The sequence below is a fragment of the Pseudopodoces humilis genome, chromosome 1, assembly GCF_049639895.1.
Source record: "Pseudopodoces humilis isolate 2021_Gansu_Grassland_sample_001 chromosome 1, ASM4963989v1, whole genome shotgun sequence".
Taxonomy (NCBI): Eukaryota; Metazoa; Chordata; class Aves; order Passeriformes; family Paridae; genus Pseudopodoces; species Pseudopodoces humilis.
This window is the reverse complement of record NC_142200.1, coordinates 59,138,700-59,155,894: the sequence shown is the minus strand read 5'-3', so window position 1 is coordinate 59,155,894 and position 17,195 is coordinate 59,138,700. Positions and strand designations below refer to the sequence as shown.

Here is a 17,195-nt window from a genome sequence, read left to right as displayed (position 1 = left end):
ATTACCACTTCAAAAACAGTGATGCAGGGAGGTGGAGAAAGTTATTCCCCTTCTTTTTGGTAGTTCTGTCACACTGTATATTCCCTTTTGCACAAACTGAGGTTTTTCAGAAGTACTATCAATAAAATAAAGAAGAAAGAAAAGAAAGGATGGGAAGATGACATGGGAAAACATTTCTGAGGCTGGCCCTTCATAGAACATGTATGGTAAAAAGACTGGAGGAAAGCAAGTAGTGATTCTGTTAGACTCAGATTCTTCTCTCAATTCTTCAGTGCCCTCAAAGCAGTGAAACCAGTGAATCCCTTCCTCTCATCATGTTCTGGAGCCGAGCAGTGCCATGCAGATTCCTGCACTTGGCAAGAGAGAGGTCTAGCATTACAGAAAGAATTGTGCAAGCAGAGACTCCTCCTCCCCCAGTACAGTCCAGCCTCTTCCAGCTTCCCTGCACTAAGTTACCCAAGGAACAGCCACATTGTGGACTTGAAACAGAGAGGCTACCACACAGCAAAGCTTTCTTTGCAGCACATCTCCAAAGTACACTCATGATGGCATTACTCCTCGCAGGCACCACCCTGCCTTTGCTCTGAGGCACAGAGCACCGGCACCAGGCAGCTCTGGCTCCCAGGGAAGTCAGAGGAGAATTGGTTCCTAACACTCTGTGTCAAGCACCATTCCCTGGCCCCTTCCACGCAAGCTTCATGCTGCTCCACGCTAAGGAAGAGGCTCCATGGACATCGTAGGAACCACAACCCAGATAGCAGTGGGAGACTGGGGCTGTTTAAAAGGTGAAAGGAGAGGCCAACAAGCTGACTTGCCAATGTTTCCTTCAATTATCAGTATGCCCTTAAGGCCAGTCTTGATATCAAAGAATTGTCCGCAATTGTTTTTAAGGTGAGAGGAAACACACTCTGAACAGAAAAGCAACATAAGGAATATTCTAAAATAAACAATGGAAGATAAAAATAGAAAAATAAGACAGGAAAGATGGAAAAAATAAAATAGAAGAATAATGTATTTGGGGCAGACTTAAGCCCTCAGGCTGAACAAAAACCTACTGAAATTGCATTAAGGATACATTGTGATAAACTAATACCATATAAAGACCTGCAGAATTTTAATTTCACACAATTTCACACACATATAAACAATAGAAGGACAATCTAATAATGTTACGGGGAATACATTTAAAAGGATTGCATCACACTGGAAATATCACATGAAATTAGTATTTTCAGGTTTTCTATTTTTGGCTAAATGTTTTCAAAATACTTAACATGGAGGGATGTATTTCCAAGGCTTACAATAAGCATTTACAGTTTCAGAAATTTTTGTCAGCTGGAAAGGGTCATAGTTTAACAATGAGAAGGCAAAAAGGCAATGTATTTTCAGAGTCACCATTAAACCTCTTAGCTTTATTTTTAGTAGTACTCAGTGTAGGCAAAAAAAACAAGCAACAGTTTCAATTTGAAAAAAAAAACCCAAACAAAAAACCCAAACAAAAAACCCAAAAACAACAAAAAAAAAACAACCTAAGTCCCTGCAGTATTAGGTCACTGCTGAAGACTTTTCTTGGCATTTAGCTAAAGACCAAACACACACTCCTCCAGATAAGCAGCTTTTCCCATCTTCAGTTGACATGCCTACATAGAACTCCAAGAGAATCAGCATTCAGCCTCTCCTGCAGTTTGCCAACATGGTGTAGCTAAGCAAATAAATGGTAAAAAACTGGCTTTGAAATCACATGTGAAGGAAATAGTACAGATTACATAAAATGCAGTTAAATTCCATCACCAGAGTCAAGTCTCATAGAGGATGTCTTCCCATAGTAAAGATAAAACAATAAAACTTGGGTAACAAAGCATTGTATTCACAGATGAAACCCTTTTAAAGCTATTTTACAATCTTTTACACTGCTCTGGCACCATTCACATCAGCTAATTACATTTAAATTGCCATGTTATACTACAGTTCTTTACTTGTGTTCTTTTAAGTTTCTCCCTTTTCTCAGCACAACTGCTCCTGTACCTAGAGATGTGGGGAGAGCAATGCATGTGAGTTGTGTCCATTGTACTGCCTTGCCCACCCTCAGGACAAGCATAATTTGAACAGCACTTTGTTGAGATGCTAGCAGTTGGTTTGGGGTTTAATTGGTGAGGTTTTGAGTAACACAAATTAGTTGGTGAGTTTTTGCTTGTTTTGCTTTTGTGTTTTTTTTTTTTTAATGTTGGGATTTTTTAACCAAAGAGAGCTGCTTTGGGAAAGGTGTAAAGAACTTAAATCCAAATTACGCAGAGAACACCATAATGTTTAGAATGAACCAAACTGCCACCAGGACACAAATAACACAGACCTAACATAGATTTTGATTAAACTGTAGAACAAGGAAGCAGAGAACCTGGTTAGCAAGACAAGATAAAAGTGTATGCAGAGTAAGTTTATGGCAGCTGACAATATTTTCTAGCATAGCAGCATCATGTTCGGTCCATTATTACTGTATTTGCAGGGATACTGAGGAATTTGTAAGAAAAGGAAAGAGAAGTGGGGGAATATGGGCAGTTAGAAAATTAAGCATACTAGTGTGAGAAAAGGTAGACTAAAAAGCAAACTCCAGTCCTGACAGCAGTCTGCACATGGGAAAGTTTCCAGGGACTTTTTGAAGCAGAGCATATGGAAGGACAGTAAAAAGGAAGATACAAGGTAAGAAAGAGAGCATAAAGATACCCATAGTGTATGAAACAACTGTACACAGAATACATCAACATGCTCTACCAAAAATGTAGGGATTTCAGCCCCTTCTTGAGATGAGAAAAGAGAAAGGCCAAAGCCTGTGCTTTTATGCGGCTTGCAAAGTGAAGATGTGAAGAATAGCACAGTCGAGAAAACTGCTTGTTATATGTAAAATTTATCTTTCATGCTATAATAAAAAATTAATTATTTAGTTTTGGGATATGAATAAACCTACCAAGGTGGCAGAAATTATATACTCAACAAAGCACCAGTACCTAGCAAAGCTAATATTTCTTCAAATGCTTACTTGCAACATTGCAAATACCAAAAGGAGAGATTGCCATCTGAAGCCAGCTGCACTAAAAATCCAGACATCTGGTTTGACCTACCTTCGCTGTTCCCTGCCTAAGGCTCCTCAGCTCCACACTTGAGTAGAGGCTCACATACGTGGCAATAAAAGGTATCATTCTTAAGCGTCAGCCTCTAGTGTTTGTTAAGAGATGAGCCTCTGAAAGGCTTCCCCTTTATCAGTAGCTCTTGTGAATAGTTTCAGTCTCGCTAATGGCCTTCAAGGCAGCGAGGCAGAAGCCTTTTCACTCAAAGGCCGACCCTGAACAAACACAGCAGTGCCCGGTCTCCCAATTCAGATTGGGGTCAACAGCCATCCACTTGCTCTAATCAAATCTGAGTAGAAACTGCTCTGCAGTAGCTATCTCACACTCTGGTTTTGCTCCCTGGCCCCAAGAAGTAGGTATCTATAACTTGGCTCAAATCCTCAACATTTCATGGAGCTCTTCAAAAGCAGTGATTTGACCAAGTCTTAGGTACAAGGGAAGGATTGTTGTTCCATTGACATGTACCTTAAGTGGCTACTCCATAAAGACATGCTCTGGCAAGTATTTCTGAGGTACAAAGTGGAAATGGCTTGCTCCAAGTGACCCCAGCTTCCTAAGCCCTGGCTAAGAGTGCTTCTAGACATCCGAAACAGACCACTGTCTACCTCACAAGCACTGCTAACCACTGCTTCAGCTGTGGAAAGGGGAAAAGATTAGTTAACAACCAATGTAAAAAGCATAGAAAACAAGCACCACTTGAAAACGCAATGCAGGATGAAAATCTTAAGGGGAATACAGACCCAGCATCTCCTCCTCTGTTTTCCATTTCCACATGCACATTTTGAGGCCCATCCTGCTGTCACACAGGCCTTCTACTGTATGCAGGGACACAAATGTCACTTGTCAGCCAAGGGGCTAAGCTGCACAACATCCACACCAACAGGCCCAGACCACAATTCTTGGATTCACTTTTTTTTTAATAAAGGTCACTTTGCAAAGAAGATCCAGAAATGTAACCTGTTCAAGTAAGGGCTGTTCCTCACTTGACAACAGTTTCTACCCTGTGAACACCTTTCCAATAGCCTCACAACCCTTTTAATTTGTATCACCACCAGCAATGTGACTCTTTCTCTGAGCTTCATAGCAGAAAGTTGTTTTGTTGTCCTAGCCTTAAATTTCACATACCACAACTATTTGGATCTTATTCTGCAACTGAAACTCCCTGAGCAAGGGTCTCTCTTCCCTCATCCAGCAGGCCAATTAATTAATTTGGTTAAGTCTGTTTCAGAAGTGTAGGGTTGTAAGAATCTGGCTCTTATAATTACATTTTGCATCCTAACAGTTTGACATCTGAAATACTCAAATTAGGGAAGCTATCACTAATTTAAAGATATCACTCATGAGTCGACACAGAGTTGACATTTCAGAAATGGGGAGAGATGAGACAGGATCAAGTGCAGAATCAGCCTGGGGACTCAGGTAGCTGTACAGAGCACCATTAGCAGCAGCTAAATTTAAAGAATAATTTTATATCCTGGACCTGTAATTACTTTACACAGAATTAAATTACCACCACAATGAGAAAAAAAATAAGAACTGTAGGTGAGCTAAAGTAAGTATTTTAATAATCAAACAAATCAGTGGCATTCACCAATTTTCCACCACAACAATGGTTGAAGAGAGGGACTTTGTGCAACAAGAGGCATTTTTCACAGTACACTGCACTAACTTTTCACTTAGCAGCCCTTGCAGCCTTTTTCAAGTTTACTGTGTCCTCCTCCACACTACTTACACCAAAGTAAACCACATTCTCTGCATGATAAGTCTTTCCTTAAAGTAAGTCAGGCAGATAAAACAAGCTGTTAAGAGGAAAAAAGAAAGAAAATAAACCCCCCACAAAAAAAAAAAAAAAAAAAAAACCAAAAAAAACCCAAAAAAAACACCCCACACCAGTAACTGTCTACCAAATAACACATTCTGTTCCACTCCAAATCTTCTTCTTGGGGAAAAAAGCCACCAATGGCAAAGAGTGACTGAGACAAAAAGTTGACCCCAGTGCTCATTTTCTATTTTTTTATTTTCAGCTTTAGGGACATGTAATAATCAGTCTGCCTCTTTTATGCACAGATTTCATTGAAAATCCTTGCTTAGGAAGGATCCATTTTATAAATAATGGTGGCAAGGAGTCAGGCCCTCTCAAAGCAAAAGCACATTAGCAAACCACTTTGGTACATTATATATTCAGCAAGAGAAGTGGAAAGAGTGTGGCAGTTTAAGGAGGAAATGGTTTCTAATGGGGTTACAAAAAAATTGACAGGAGGAAAGATTCCATGATCAATTCAGAGCCACAGTGGAGTCCTCCCTCCCACCACTATTTTTTACCCCAATAATGGTTAGAGCTGTGTACAGAAAACCAGAACCTGCTAAGAGTGAGATCGTGTTCACATTTCCTCCTTTTCCTCCATTTCCAGAACACTGCAGGTGGGTGTGCAAATGCAAAGTACATGAGCCAGGCCAACAGCAGGTGCTTTCAGGGTACGGAAAAAGGAGTCCCTTTTTCTTTTCCCTGCCTGTACCAGTTGCCCAAAACTAAAGAAAGAGAGAACAAGCAAGCAGCATTTCTGTTATCCCAAAGCACAGAAAGAGCACACTATACTCAAGATGCAAGAAATCATCTTGTATTTTTGTACTTGCATGCACTATCACAGTAATTCATTGAACCACTGAATCATTGAACCACAGAACAGTTTGGGTCAGAAGACACCTTAAAGATTATCTTGTTCCAACTCCCTGCAATGAGCAGAGACAGCTTCTACTAGACCAGGTTGCTCAAAGCCCCAAATCCAGCCTGACCTTGAACACATCCAGGGGTGGGGCATCCACTTCCCTGGGCAACCTCTTCCAGTGCCTCACCACACTCATCATAAAAAATTTCTTCCTTACATCTAGTCTAAACTAACCTCTTTTAGTTTAAAACCATTCCCCCTTTTCCTATCACAACAGGTTCTGATAGAAAATTTGACCTTGTTTTTCGTATAAGCCCACTTTTAAGTGAAGGCCACTTAAGGAAGGCTGTAAAAGGGTCTCCCTGGAGCCTTTTCTTCTCCAGGCTGAAAAATCCCTATTTTCCCAGCCTGCCTTCTTAAGAGATGTGCTCCAGTCCTCTGATCATTTTCACGGTACTTGTCTGCACTCACTCAAGGTCCGTGTCCTTACATTGAAGGCTCCAGAGCTGGACACAGCACTCCAGGTGGGATCTCACAAGCATGGAGTAGAGGGGAAGAATCCCTAGGGAGACTCACTCCAGCAGATGGGTCCATGTCCTTCTTATGTTGGGAGTCCCAGAGCTGGACACAATACTCCAGAATGCTAGGTTTGCAAATCTTCCCACCAGTTAAAAGACACCTCATGGATTTATAACACAAATGTAAATGTCAGTGAAACCTGCACATGTGTAATTTTTTTTTTTTAAATGTTTCCTATTTTGGAAACATATGCAACCACATGACTGAATAAATAATTTTTATTTCCTGCAGTACTCTTCTTATTTCAGGTTTTTGCAGCAATCTCACAGGCCACAGTTCAGCTGTTTTCTAAGAGGCACCTTGTAAATGTATTAGAATACATTTTCACATAAGTATTTTTTGATTACTCTACCTCACTTCATTTAGATTTCCTGACATGAGGGATGTACCAACACCTACCTCCTTTCATCTTCACAAAGACACACTTAAGATATATGTCATAACAGTCAATGTTCTGGGCAGGGAAGAGGAAACACCATTATTTTTAAAGAATGTCCCTATTTAACATCATTATCACACACCAGCTGTCATGATATAACGTGTGAGATTGCACACATTTTATGTAAAACCAACCTTAGACAACCCTATGAGCTTCATGCTCTGAGTGGTTTAAAAGAAGTGCATTTTTTTTAAGGTAGGACATGAAATTCATCTCTATTCAAACTGAGTATCATGGATGGATCAAGATAAAAGATGAGCAATGGAAAACAAGCACCAGAGCTTTTAATCCCAAAATAGTTTTGGCAGTGCAAAATACTAGTGCCTCCACCCAGAGAGTGCCTCCCTGATAGCTGAACAGGCACAGGAGCTCATTCAGGCTTTCCTCCGTTGCTTCACGAGAGTCAGCCACATCATTCAAGCAGCATTCAGGAGCCACATGGAGAGCACACAAAATGGCCATAATTGCGCCTTTGAAAGTAAACACAGATAGATTTTATTTTTTAAATAGCATTCCAGTCTTTATAAGAGAGTCTTTAGAAGCAGAACATGAAATCTCAGAACATGTGCACAGAAAAAATATAAACTTCTTTGACAGGAGTCAACTAGTTTTTTGTTTTAAAAGCCCATGGAAACATATGTCCCAGAAAAAGTGACAAGGACATATGAATTGCTCCCAGTGAATTTATGTTGGGCATACAGTACATTTTAAGGAGAGCCACCTGCCAAAGCAACTGTCTCAATTTCAGAAGTAGCACTGTGATATTTTAACAAAGAGAATGTAAATGACTGAGGGCAGAAGTGTAAAAATGGGATTTCCTAATTAAGTGCTTTTGGTCACTATGTCACATCATACTATTTTATAGGCTTAAGGTTAGGAAAAAAACAAAACAACAACAAAAAAAATCAAAATAAACCCAAAAACAAAGCAAAGAAACCTGACCAAACATATAGACAGCATGACCACTTGCAATACTTCCTTATTTTTTATATCTAAAATAGTATTATTTTGCAAAGGAAAGCTAATCTCAAAGGCAACTAGAGCAGGAATATTCTCTTTTTTCTAATAGTAACAACAAAAAATAAGATGAATCCTGAATTCTGGCCTGTCATGAACTACTCCTAAAAACATGAATATTTCATAAGGAGTTGGTCACATTTATTTCACATATTGGCTTTAGCTCACATTTGAACTTTTCAATATTTTCTACTAATTACAGTAAATCTCAGAGGAAGAAAAGGCAGTAGGAAATAATCAGCAAAATTATGTACAGATATCTTGGCTATTTTGAGGAGGGAAAAGCAGCACCACAAACACCTAAGCTAAGAAGCCCAGTCCCTACCAGCATTTGTCTGTAGGTGATAACCTGATAATCACTGAGGCCTCTGGATTAAAAAAATAAATAATAATAAAAAAATATATATAAAAAAAGAAAATACTGAAGTATCTCACAGACACCGACAGGGCATTTTGCCTGATCCCTTATGGTGGCAAAAGGTGGAGGCTTCAGAAGAGGGAGTAGGTGTAAAGTTTCTCTTCTCTTTCTGGCTGTCTCCCCCTACTTCCCTCTTATCATCACAAACGAGACCTCTCCATACCCATCAGCTTAAGCTGAAACTGGAGAGAAGGTCAGAAGTTGTCAGTGTGAGGGAAAATACCACAGGCACTCAGCATGATGCCTTAAACCTTGTCCTCATAAGAAATCAGGTTTAAACAAAACAATCACACAAAACCAAAGCAATCCTCAGCTGATTAGAAAAGAGTGATGTCTTTATCGATTTTAACCCAGTAAGAACACTGTTGTGAGCATCACATTGAAGCCAAACACAGCTGGGTCCACTCCTGCAGGAGAACTCTGCCTCTGGCTGAGGGCACCTGGAGCCAGCTGGGACAGCCTGCTCGAGGGCTCTGCCACAGCTGGGCTGCCTGCAGCCAACACGGCGCAGGTATGGGACCCCCAAAGTAGGTCCAGGGCTCCCCACCTTGCTTCAGAGCTCTGGCACTCAACTCTGGCCTGAGCAATGCCACAGCTACACCTGCACTTGGTCTCTTTCCCAGCTGAGGCTGCCCCACAGACCCAGCTGCCTGGCCTGGCCTCGGGTCACTGGAGCACTGGTGACCACTGGATCCCAGCTGCTGAGAGGACTCCTCTCAGTGTCCCCTGTGCCCCATTGGGGAGCCCCAGGATGCCTGTTCTGCTCACCCTGTGGGGCAACCTGTCACCTTTCAAGGTCTCCTGTACGCTTGCATGTTTCCTCACTTACCCCAGCGGCAGCTTGACTCTGCCAGAGCACCCAGATGGGACTGGGGTTTAGCCCTAATCGCTTGAGGACTGATTTTTCTGCCTGTTCAACCTGGTTATTGCCTTTTCAGGGTTGGATACCCGTTTGCTGTCTGAACACGTGAGATTTGGTGCCAGCAGACCAGAGGCAGCTCAGCAGCTCACGATGTTTACTGTTTTGCATCATTATGACTAACTGAAAAACTAAATAACTGCAGATTGAAGTTACTGAAGCATCAAACTCCTTGTGCAGACTGGAAAAAATCTGGTTTATATCAAAACTCCTAGACATAATTTCCAAACTCTGGCACCCAGATCTGGGATCCCAAAGCATCTTAAGGTAAGCGGGGTCTTTATCCACCAAATTCACCAGTTTAATACTGGGACCCTATTGCAATCAACAAAAACAGGGGTTTTGCACTGATTTTTCTGTAGTCTCAGATTCTAATTTCCATCTTAATTATCAGAGGAATTTCCTATAGCAGAGTGATCCAAGCAGATGGTGACATCCACATTCTAGTACATTCTAGTACTGTACCTTGAATGCACTGTGAACAACAGGGCCAGCAGTCAAGTGTTTTTATAGCTACCTGCCAAGTGCAGTCATTTTAAAATAATCTCCCTTTCTCAAAGTGGTACTAATTTTGCTGGATTTCCCTAGGAAGAAAGGATGAGAGATCATTTAATTTTTAAGCACAGATTTGGGTGTCAGGGCTCAGTGCCAACCTCTGTGATCAACCTCCTCTAAAGACATGAGCCCATTTCACAACGGTTCTGGGGTTAGCTAGGTGAGAGCAACTGGTATTTTCTTCCTATTAAGTCCTGGACTAAAAACATGACACCGAATTTGCTTGTAAACACCCAGCCACTAATACAATATGCCCAAAATCTCAAAACAATCCATTGCCACGTGTAAACTCAAAAGACAGCACTCAGAAGATTAATGTTTCAAAACTAAACTCTCAGGAGTCGAGGAGTGCTGGCATGAAGGTTGCCCATGCAATCCCATTTGAGCCCTCTGGTGCACTCACTTAAGGGTATAGTCTTTAATTACTGAACTGCATTTGCTGCCAGCACTTCATCCAGCATTCCAGGTTTGAGAGGCTCACCCATGACCCAGCAACTTGGCTTTATCCGCTCCGGTTAGAGTGTACGCATCATTTACCGAATACCCTGAAGTTCCAGCTCAGAGTACAAAAATTCTCAATTTTGCTAGTAGATTTCCCGTAGCATTTAGTATTAAGCACTCACTTCTGAAGGTTATTTATTTTCAGCATCACTCTTTTGATGAGAGAAGGGTACACATCCTCTACTATGCAGGTAAGAAGTGAGACAGGGCCAACATACGAAGGCCAAAAGTCTCTGTTAATTCAAGGTATCAAACTTAAGGTGTTTCTGGTCTATTTTTTTTCAGAGCATTCTGCATTTCATAGAACTTTGCATCCCCAAAGCGAACCACAGTCTCTACAGGCCTTTGCCACAGCAGACAACATTCAGCACATCAGCAAAAAAGAAAAATGACAAAAACACCCCAAATAAACAAACAGAAAAAAAAAACCAAACAATCTGACAAAGATCTACAGAGTCAGACAAACACTGTAAAAAAAGCATCTTTAGTGATTTGTAGAGCTTCACAAAAAGGTAGTTTTCTTCTAGAGCAGAAGAAAACAGAAAATCCAACTCCAGCAATCAATAATCAATTTCTCTAAGAATAAAAACATTTTTTTCCCCCACCAATAAAAATCCCCTGTATTTCTGCATCAAAGAATAAATGGTTACACCAGACAACATCCAGCAAATCATTCCCCTGTAGACAACATGTATGTACTCAAGTAGTGCTCACTAACTCATGAACCTCTGAAGGGTTCTCTCTCTTTCAGTACCTCTTCAGACATGGAAAGACCCCCCCACCTGAGAGTTTAGGAGATTAAAGAGAGAAAAAACACCCAAGTCATCACATTTAGGCATTTTACTTACAAGTAGTACATCCCTCAGAAACCTCACTGATCATTCAAAGCTTAACATTCTCTTGGTCCCATCAGTTCAGAGCAGTATTACAGTATTTCCACAATATATTACACTATTGATAATCATTATGACTCCATGCAAGTCAAAAAGTCAATCAAGTGTAACCACTTCAGTGAAACCTGTCAGCCTTCCCTACAAACATGGCTTTCAAATAAATAGAGACAATCAATCAACATTCACATATTCAATCTATTTCCAGTACAGAAACTGTAAATCGAGGAACTACATATAACACGGGTAGATATTAAGCAGAAAATATTTCAAGTTCCTGAAGCAGCGGCTCTCACAGAAAAGTAAGCCATTATCTACAGTCTTAATGCCCAGGGATAGCAACACATACTGTAAGAAGATAATTCAGAAGTGATTAAAAAATTGCAGTTTTGAAAGACAAAACAGCACATCTTCATGGAGAATGTACCTACTATCTGTAACAACAGCTTTGGCAACAAAACTTTCAAATATGGAACAGCATGAACACAAGACACCAAACCTCAAATATCTTGCAAAATATTATGGCAGCATTGTACTTCTGTGTGTTTGTTACTCTGAGAGTTCTCCTGATAGAAATGTATCAAAAGACTGAGGAAATACAGTTCCATGTCTTTTTGTGTATTCAAGATAGTATGCAAATGTAGCAGCTCATTACCACAGCTTTCTTCCTATCAAGAGGGGCCAGCAAAACTATTCTTGAGAAAACAGGAAAGCATACTTAAGTGAGATTAATTTGACACTTTCCTTCCCTACAGTTTTAAGAGCAATTTAGAATCCCACACATTAAGCATTTTTTTTTTAAATGCAGATGTATGACTTAACAGAGAATACCAAAAAACACAAGCAGTCATTTGAGTTCAAAAAGCCCAACAGTTTTACTGTCGCTCTTCACTGCATAACAGCTTCTCAAAATTAAACAGTTTAAAACAAAAACAAAAAATTAAAACAGATTCTCACAATTAATTCCACACACTTCACTTTGCATTTCTTGGCACATAAAACTCTTACAGATGTAAACAGGAAACCTAACCAGCAAAGGCAGCAAATATTTTAGAACAGGTTCTGATAATAGCTAGCTTTATCATTAGTCCACAACACAATACCCAAAACTCTGGAAAAAAACTCAGTGTGTGTACACATGCACAGCTGTACACCAACTTCCTATGCAGGCTATCATGAAAGCAAGAAAAAGTAAGAAAATAAAATACATGGATATCTTATGGCACACACAAAGTTCAAAGAATACTTCCAGAGGAAAAAAGTATCTGAAAAGATTTTAAATATTTCAGTATCTGAAAAGATACTGGCTTTTCCTTCACATATGTAAGCAGAGTCATTCTATTGTACTTACCAGTATTTTGTTATCCACTTTATCTCCCTTGGTTTCCAGCTTTACTTTCTTCTTGACAGAAATTTTGATTTTCCTCCCAATAACATCCCTGACACTTTCTGCAACAAAAGAAAGTATCTTAATTAAATACCTTCGGTGTCAACACAAGAAGGAAACAGATGCCACTGTCGAGTTTTCAGAAAGACTCAAACTTATGTTGTCCAAATGCTTGCACTCATGGAAGTCACATGCACCAGTACCAAACACAACCTAGCACAAGCACAATTTCCTAAGTATGCCATCTACACAATAATTTGTGTCTACTGTGATAGGATTATTGATGTCATATGCCAGGATTCTAAACACAATTTGATATTTTTTTTCCAGCACGACTTACATACCAAAAGCATTCCCAAGACAAGCCACAGCACTGCTTAGCTCCATTCTGGGAAAATACAACAAATTCCTCACTGCTATTATTTGCACCTGAAAAGCATACTAAAGCAAATTAGCTCCTTGCATTGCACACATTTCAGCCTCTTGCTAGTGTCAGGGAGGCTAAGTGGGTCAGGCAATAGAAGAGCAACTGTTCACACATTTTGTACTCTATGCATTGAAGTAGTGAAGCAAACCAAGCAGACTTCCAGATAGTAACACCTGGCAGCTATGCAGAGGATGCTATGGAGGCAACATTGGTCTTGGTCCAAATCCCAGCGACAGTGTAGCCACTCCACGGCGCCAGCACCGAAGTTACATCAGTTGCTGTAATGTTTTAATATGTGCATGCACACACATGTATACACAGTCTCTGCCAAGTAGGACACGAACCAGCTTTGCCCCTGAACATTTGCACCCTGGCCTGAAGGGAACGTACACACCAGGAACCGTGTCTAGAAAGCTTATACAACTACTGACACTAATGTAATTGAGAGATAAACAGAGGAGTTCATCGACAGAGCCAATTTGGCATCTTCCGTAAGTTTCGCTCCCCAGCCCCCACTGAAAGGGAATGAGAAAGAAATCTTTTAAACACATTAACCTATTTCCAGCCCAACAAAAGGCATCTGTAAAAGGCAAGTCTCCACCCTCCCCAGACACATACACTTTGCCCTCGGGCACGCTTAAGTTTTAAGGCAAAAATGAAAAGATAATAGGCTATTCCTAAGGCTTTTAATTATAGTGCTCTGTATAGTGCTTTTCTGCACAACTTTCATCCGGTAGTCAGAAGACGTTAGCACAAACAACACACCATTTATTAAGCCTGAATGTTTAACCCAGGCCACAGTGTTCTGCCCGCAGGGCAGAAGGGTATGCAAGTCAGAAACGTGGCTGGTCGGAGAGACTCTTCACCAGAAAGAGCTCTTTCTGCAGAATCGGCATGTTTTCCCCAGGAATTTTAATTTTCCTATCGGGAAACAAAAGCTCCTCGGTAGCAGCGGCTTGCCCAGCGAGAAGCCTGTCCCAAGCCGCGGCAGCCCCGGTGGCGGGCAGCCAGCGCGGCCGACTCCCGGAGCAACCGCTTGGGCCGGAGCCAGGCCGCCAGAGCCCGGAGCAGCCAGGTAAGCGGAGCCCGGGGGAAAGTCCAGCCCGATGTGAACTGCTCTCCCAAGGCTTCCTCTCCCACGGGTAATGCCTAATTCTAGTCTTTCTGTCCCTGCTTGGGAACCCAGAAGCAAGCTGACCACAGGGTCTTTTTCATCAAGTCCTGTCTCCTCGCAGAAGTTATTGCTGCTGTCTTTGCTACTTTACCTCCACTTGCAGCCTGTGCCTCTCGGTTTCTCCTCTCCCACTAACAGCTCCAAGTGCCTACATCTAGCAAGGGACTTCCTCCTGACACACCTGCATGGAGAGACGTGCTTCCCCTTGCTGTCCCATGAGTCCCACACAGCGCAAGTGGGAATGACTGCAAGCCCTCAGCTCCAGCACTCTTACTCCAATAAACCATAATGAGAGAAGGGGCCTGGGTCCTCAAACTGCGCAAAGCATCATTAGGATGTCAGCTCCTCACAAGGACCTATCTGCCTGAAAGCGCTAGAAACACTACTTCAAAGAGCTAAGATACAGATTTCATAGATACTCTCCATGGGACTGAAGACAATTGGGCAGCAAGTGGACTCACTAAGTAAATTTTCAGACTTTGAGAGATGGAAACATAACATTAGGGTTCACATTTTAAAGTGTTCATCCATTTCTAATGCTGGAGACTTCAGACATCCACACCTGGGAAGAGTGGTTCCAGGCAAGCCAACAGTAAGAGAGGGTTTCTTTGAAGACTATGACCTACGAGACCTGACAAAGGTCACACGGGAAGTGAGTAACAGAACAAAAACTGCAGCTCAAACACTCCTACCCCCAGTTTAATCTCCACACTCCAATCACTCCACGTTAAAGCACATCCTTTCATCCTGCTCTCAAAACATGGTTATTACAAAATGCTTATTTAAAGGTTAAATTTTAACATGCAGACACCAAAATACTGCTAGAAATTAAACCAATCTCCATTAACAGATCCCCACACCCCAGAATAGCCCTTGACAAATCAAGCTGAATGCATGCAGGGCACCAAGGCTGGGGGAGTAATTCTTAAGATTGTTCAAAGCCACCAGAGGAGGGGACAAGTGAAGATGCCCACCTTATTCTTCCCTGTAATACACAGCACACCTCACCTACAACACCAGAGTGCAGACTCACTGTAAGAAACACTGCACCTCATGCCTGGGCGCTTTAAAATAGAAAAACTCCATGGTTTTGACCATAGCTACTCCTAGAACACTTCCCAGCTCATCACTGCTTAGTAGTAAGCTATATGTTACAGTCTCTCTGTAAACCACATAGTTTGGAGGACTGCAAAATAGAGCTATTTTGACTCTAGAGAAAAACATCTGCAGCAGCTGCAAATGTCCATCCAGATTCTACCAATATTTGATAAATAAACCACTTGCTGACTGACGAAACTGAAGGAAATACAACAATGTAAATTACCTAGGTATGGGCTGAAGGACTGTATTCAACGCAACATGCACCTTGTTGCTTGACAAATCTCTGTTTCCATCTGTCCTTAAGACAACACTTTAAATTATTCTGATGCTGGTGAGAGCTTTAGAGTGCTTTTCAACAGGCAAAACCGAAGGAAATCCGGGCTGAACAAGGTAGCTTAAGGCCTAGAGCATCATTCCTGTTATCCCCAAATGACACCGGTTACACACACGCTGCGTCAACGATCCATTTATTGGAAGCTCCCCAAAAGAGGTGACAGCATTTCCAGGGTCCTCGCCATCACCTGCGACTGAGCTCCTAAACGTATACCATGCAGGATGAGGGCTCGAATACACGGGGCCATAAAACTTTAACGACAAATACCCTCACTCCCTCCTACGTACAGAGGAAAACGAGTGTTAAACTATGCAAAACCCGGGAGGATAAATAAAAAGGCACCGAGCGGAGCCGCAGCCCGTGCTGCCAGGCTGAGGCGCTCCGAGGACGTGCCCCGGGCGGGTGGCGGTGCGGGGGGCCGGGGCACCTCCACCGCGCGTCTGCCAGCGCTCGTAGCCTGCCGGCATCCCGGACAGACCCTTCCGGAAGGGACACACACACCGTGCCCGGCCGCGGCTCCCGAGGGCGCAGTCCCTGCCCGCGGCCGCCTCCCCGCTGCCCACCGCAGCCCCCGCCCGCCTATTCCCCGCACGCAGCAACGCGGCCTCGCCGCCCCCCGCCGGCTCCTCCGAGTCCCTCCAGCCCCGCGCGGAGCCCCTCGGGCTTCCCGGCCAGCGCCCGCGGCGCTTCCCCGGTTCCACAGACCCACCCTCGAATTCCCCCGGACCCCCGTCTCCGGCACCGCTGCATCCCGCGCACGGCGGCCTCCAAACTTGCCCCCGCAGCACCTTCCCCCGGGACCCCGCACCACCATCCCCGCCGCCATGCCCCGTCCGTCCCTTACCGATCAACTCTTTGGGGACGTCGGAGCTCTCCTCGGCCATGGCGGCGGCGCTGCCCGGCGCCCGGGGGTGCCCGGCGGCGGGGCTGCTTCAGCGGCGCGCCGTCCCTGCGCCGGGCGAGGCGGGCATGCACCCAGCGGGCGGGGAAGGAGGAGGGCCGGCCGTGCGCCTCGCTGCGCAGCGCGGGTGTGTGTGCGGCTGCGAGCGCGGGCGGAGGGAAGGGGCTTCTCCCGCCCCCGCGGAGCCCGCTCCCCCCGCGCTACATGCCGCCCCCGGCTGCCGGCGCGGCCAGGAGGGGCATTTCCAGGGAGGGATGGATGGCCCGCAGGCGGCCGTCAGGCGCGGCGCCCCGCGCTCACGGCGGCCCCCGCCCCGGCTCCCCCGTTCCCGCCTGCGCGCCGCCCGGCTCCCCCGCCCGGCACCGGCGGGAGGCGGCGGCTGCCCCCGCCCCGGGAGGGCTGGCGTCCGCACCCCGGCCCGGCCCCAGAACCGCGCGGGAGCCGCCCGCGCCCACCGAGCACCCGGCCACAGAGCGGGAGGTGCTGGCGCTGGCGGCCGGGAGCATCGCCCTTAGGAAGCCATCGCGGCGAGGGAGGAGGAGGAGGGCAGCGGGCTCGGAGATTTAGCGCGGCGACGCCGGCCCCTCCTTCGGCCGAGGCCGCCGATCGGCGCTGCGGCGAGGGCCATCTGCCGGCGACCGCGGGCGCCGCGGCGGCACCGGCCTGGCCCGGCCCCCGCCAGCGAGGGACCACCTGAGGCGGCAGCAGCACCGGCCCTCCCCTACAGACCGTGCCTTCCCAGCTGCACCCGCAGCCTTTGCCCCG

The 17,195-nt window shown here is 44.3% G+C and overlaps 1 protein-coding gene across 2 annotated transcripts in view; it reads right to left on the bottom strand.

Moving 5' to 3' along the window:
• CARMIL1 (capping protein regulator and myosin 1 linker 1) overlaps nt 1-16,736 on the bottom strand; it is a 192,895-nt gene extending 176,159 nt beyond the window's left edge. The window contains exons 1-2 of one of the 2 annotated variants that reach the window (XM_014257166.2): nt 16,374-16,736; nt 12,458-12,555 (exon numbers count right to left, since the gene is read on the bottom strand). In XM_014257166.2, coding sequence (XP_014112641.1) covers nt 12,458-12,555; nt 16,374-16,413 — 138 coding nt within the window. In that variant the 5' untranslated portion in view covers nt 16,414-16,736. The remainder of the gene's footprint in view (nt 1-12,457; nt 12,556-16,373) is intronic. The other variant, XM_014257158.2, reaches the window with a different exon arrangement.
• Between the last annotated feature and the right edge of the window lie 459 nt (nt 16,737-17,195).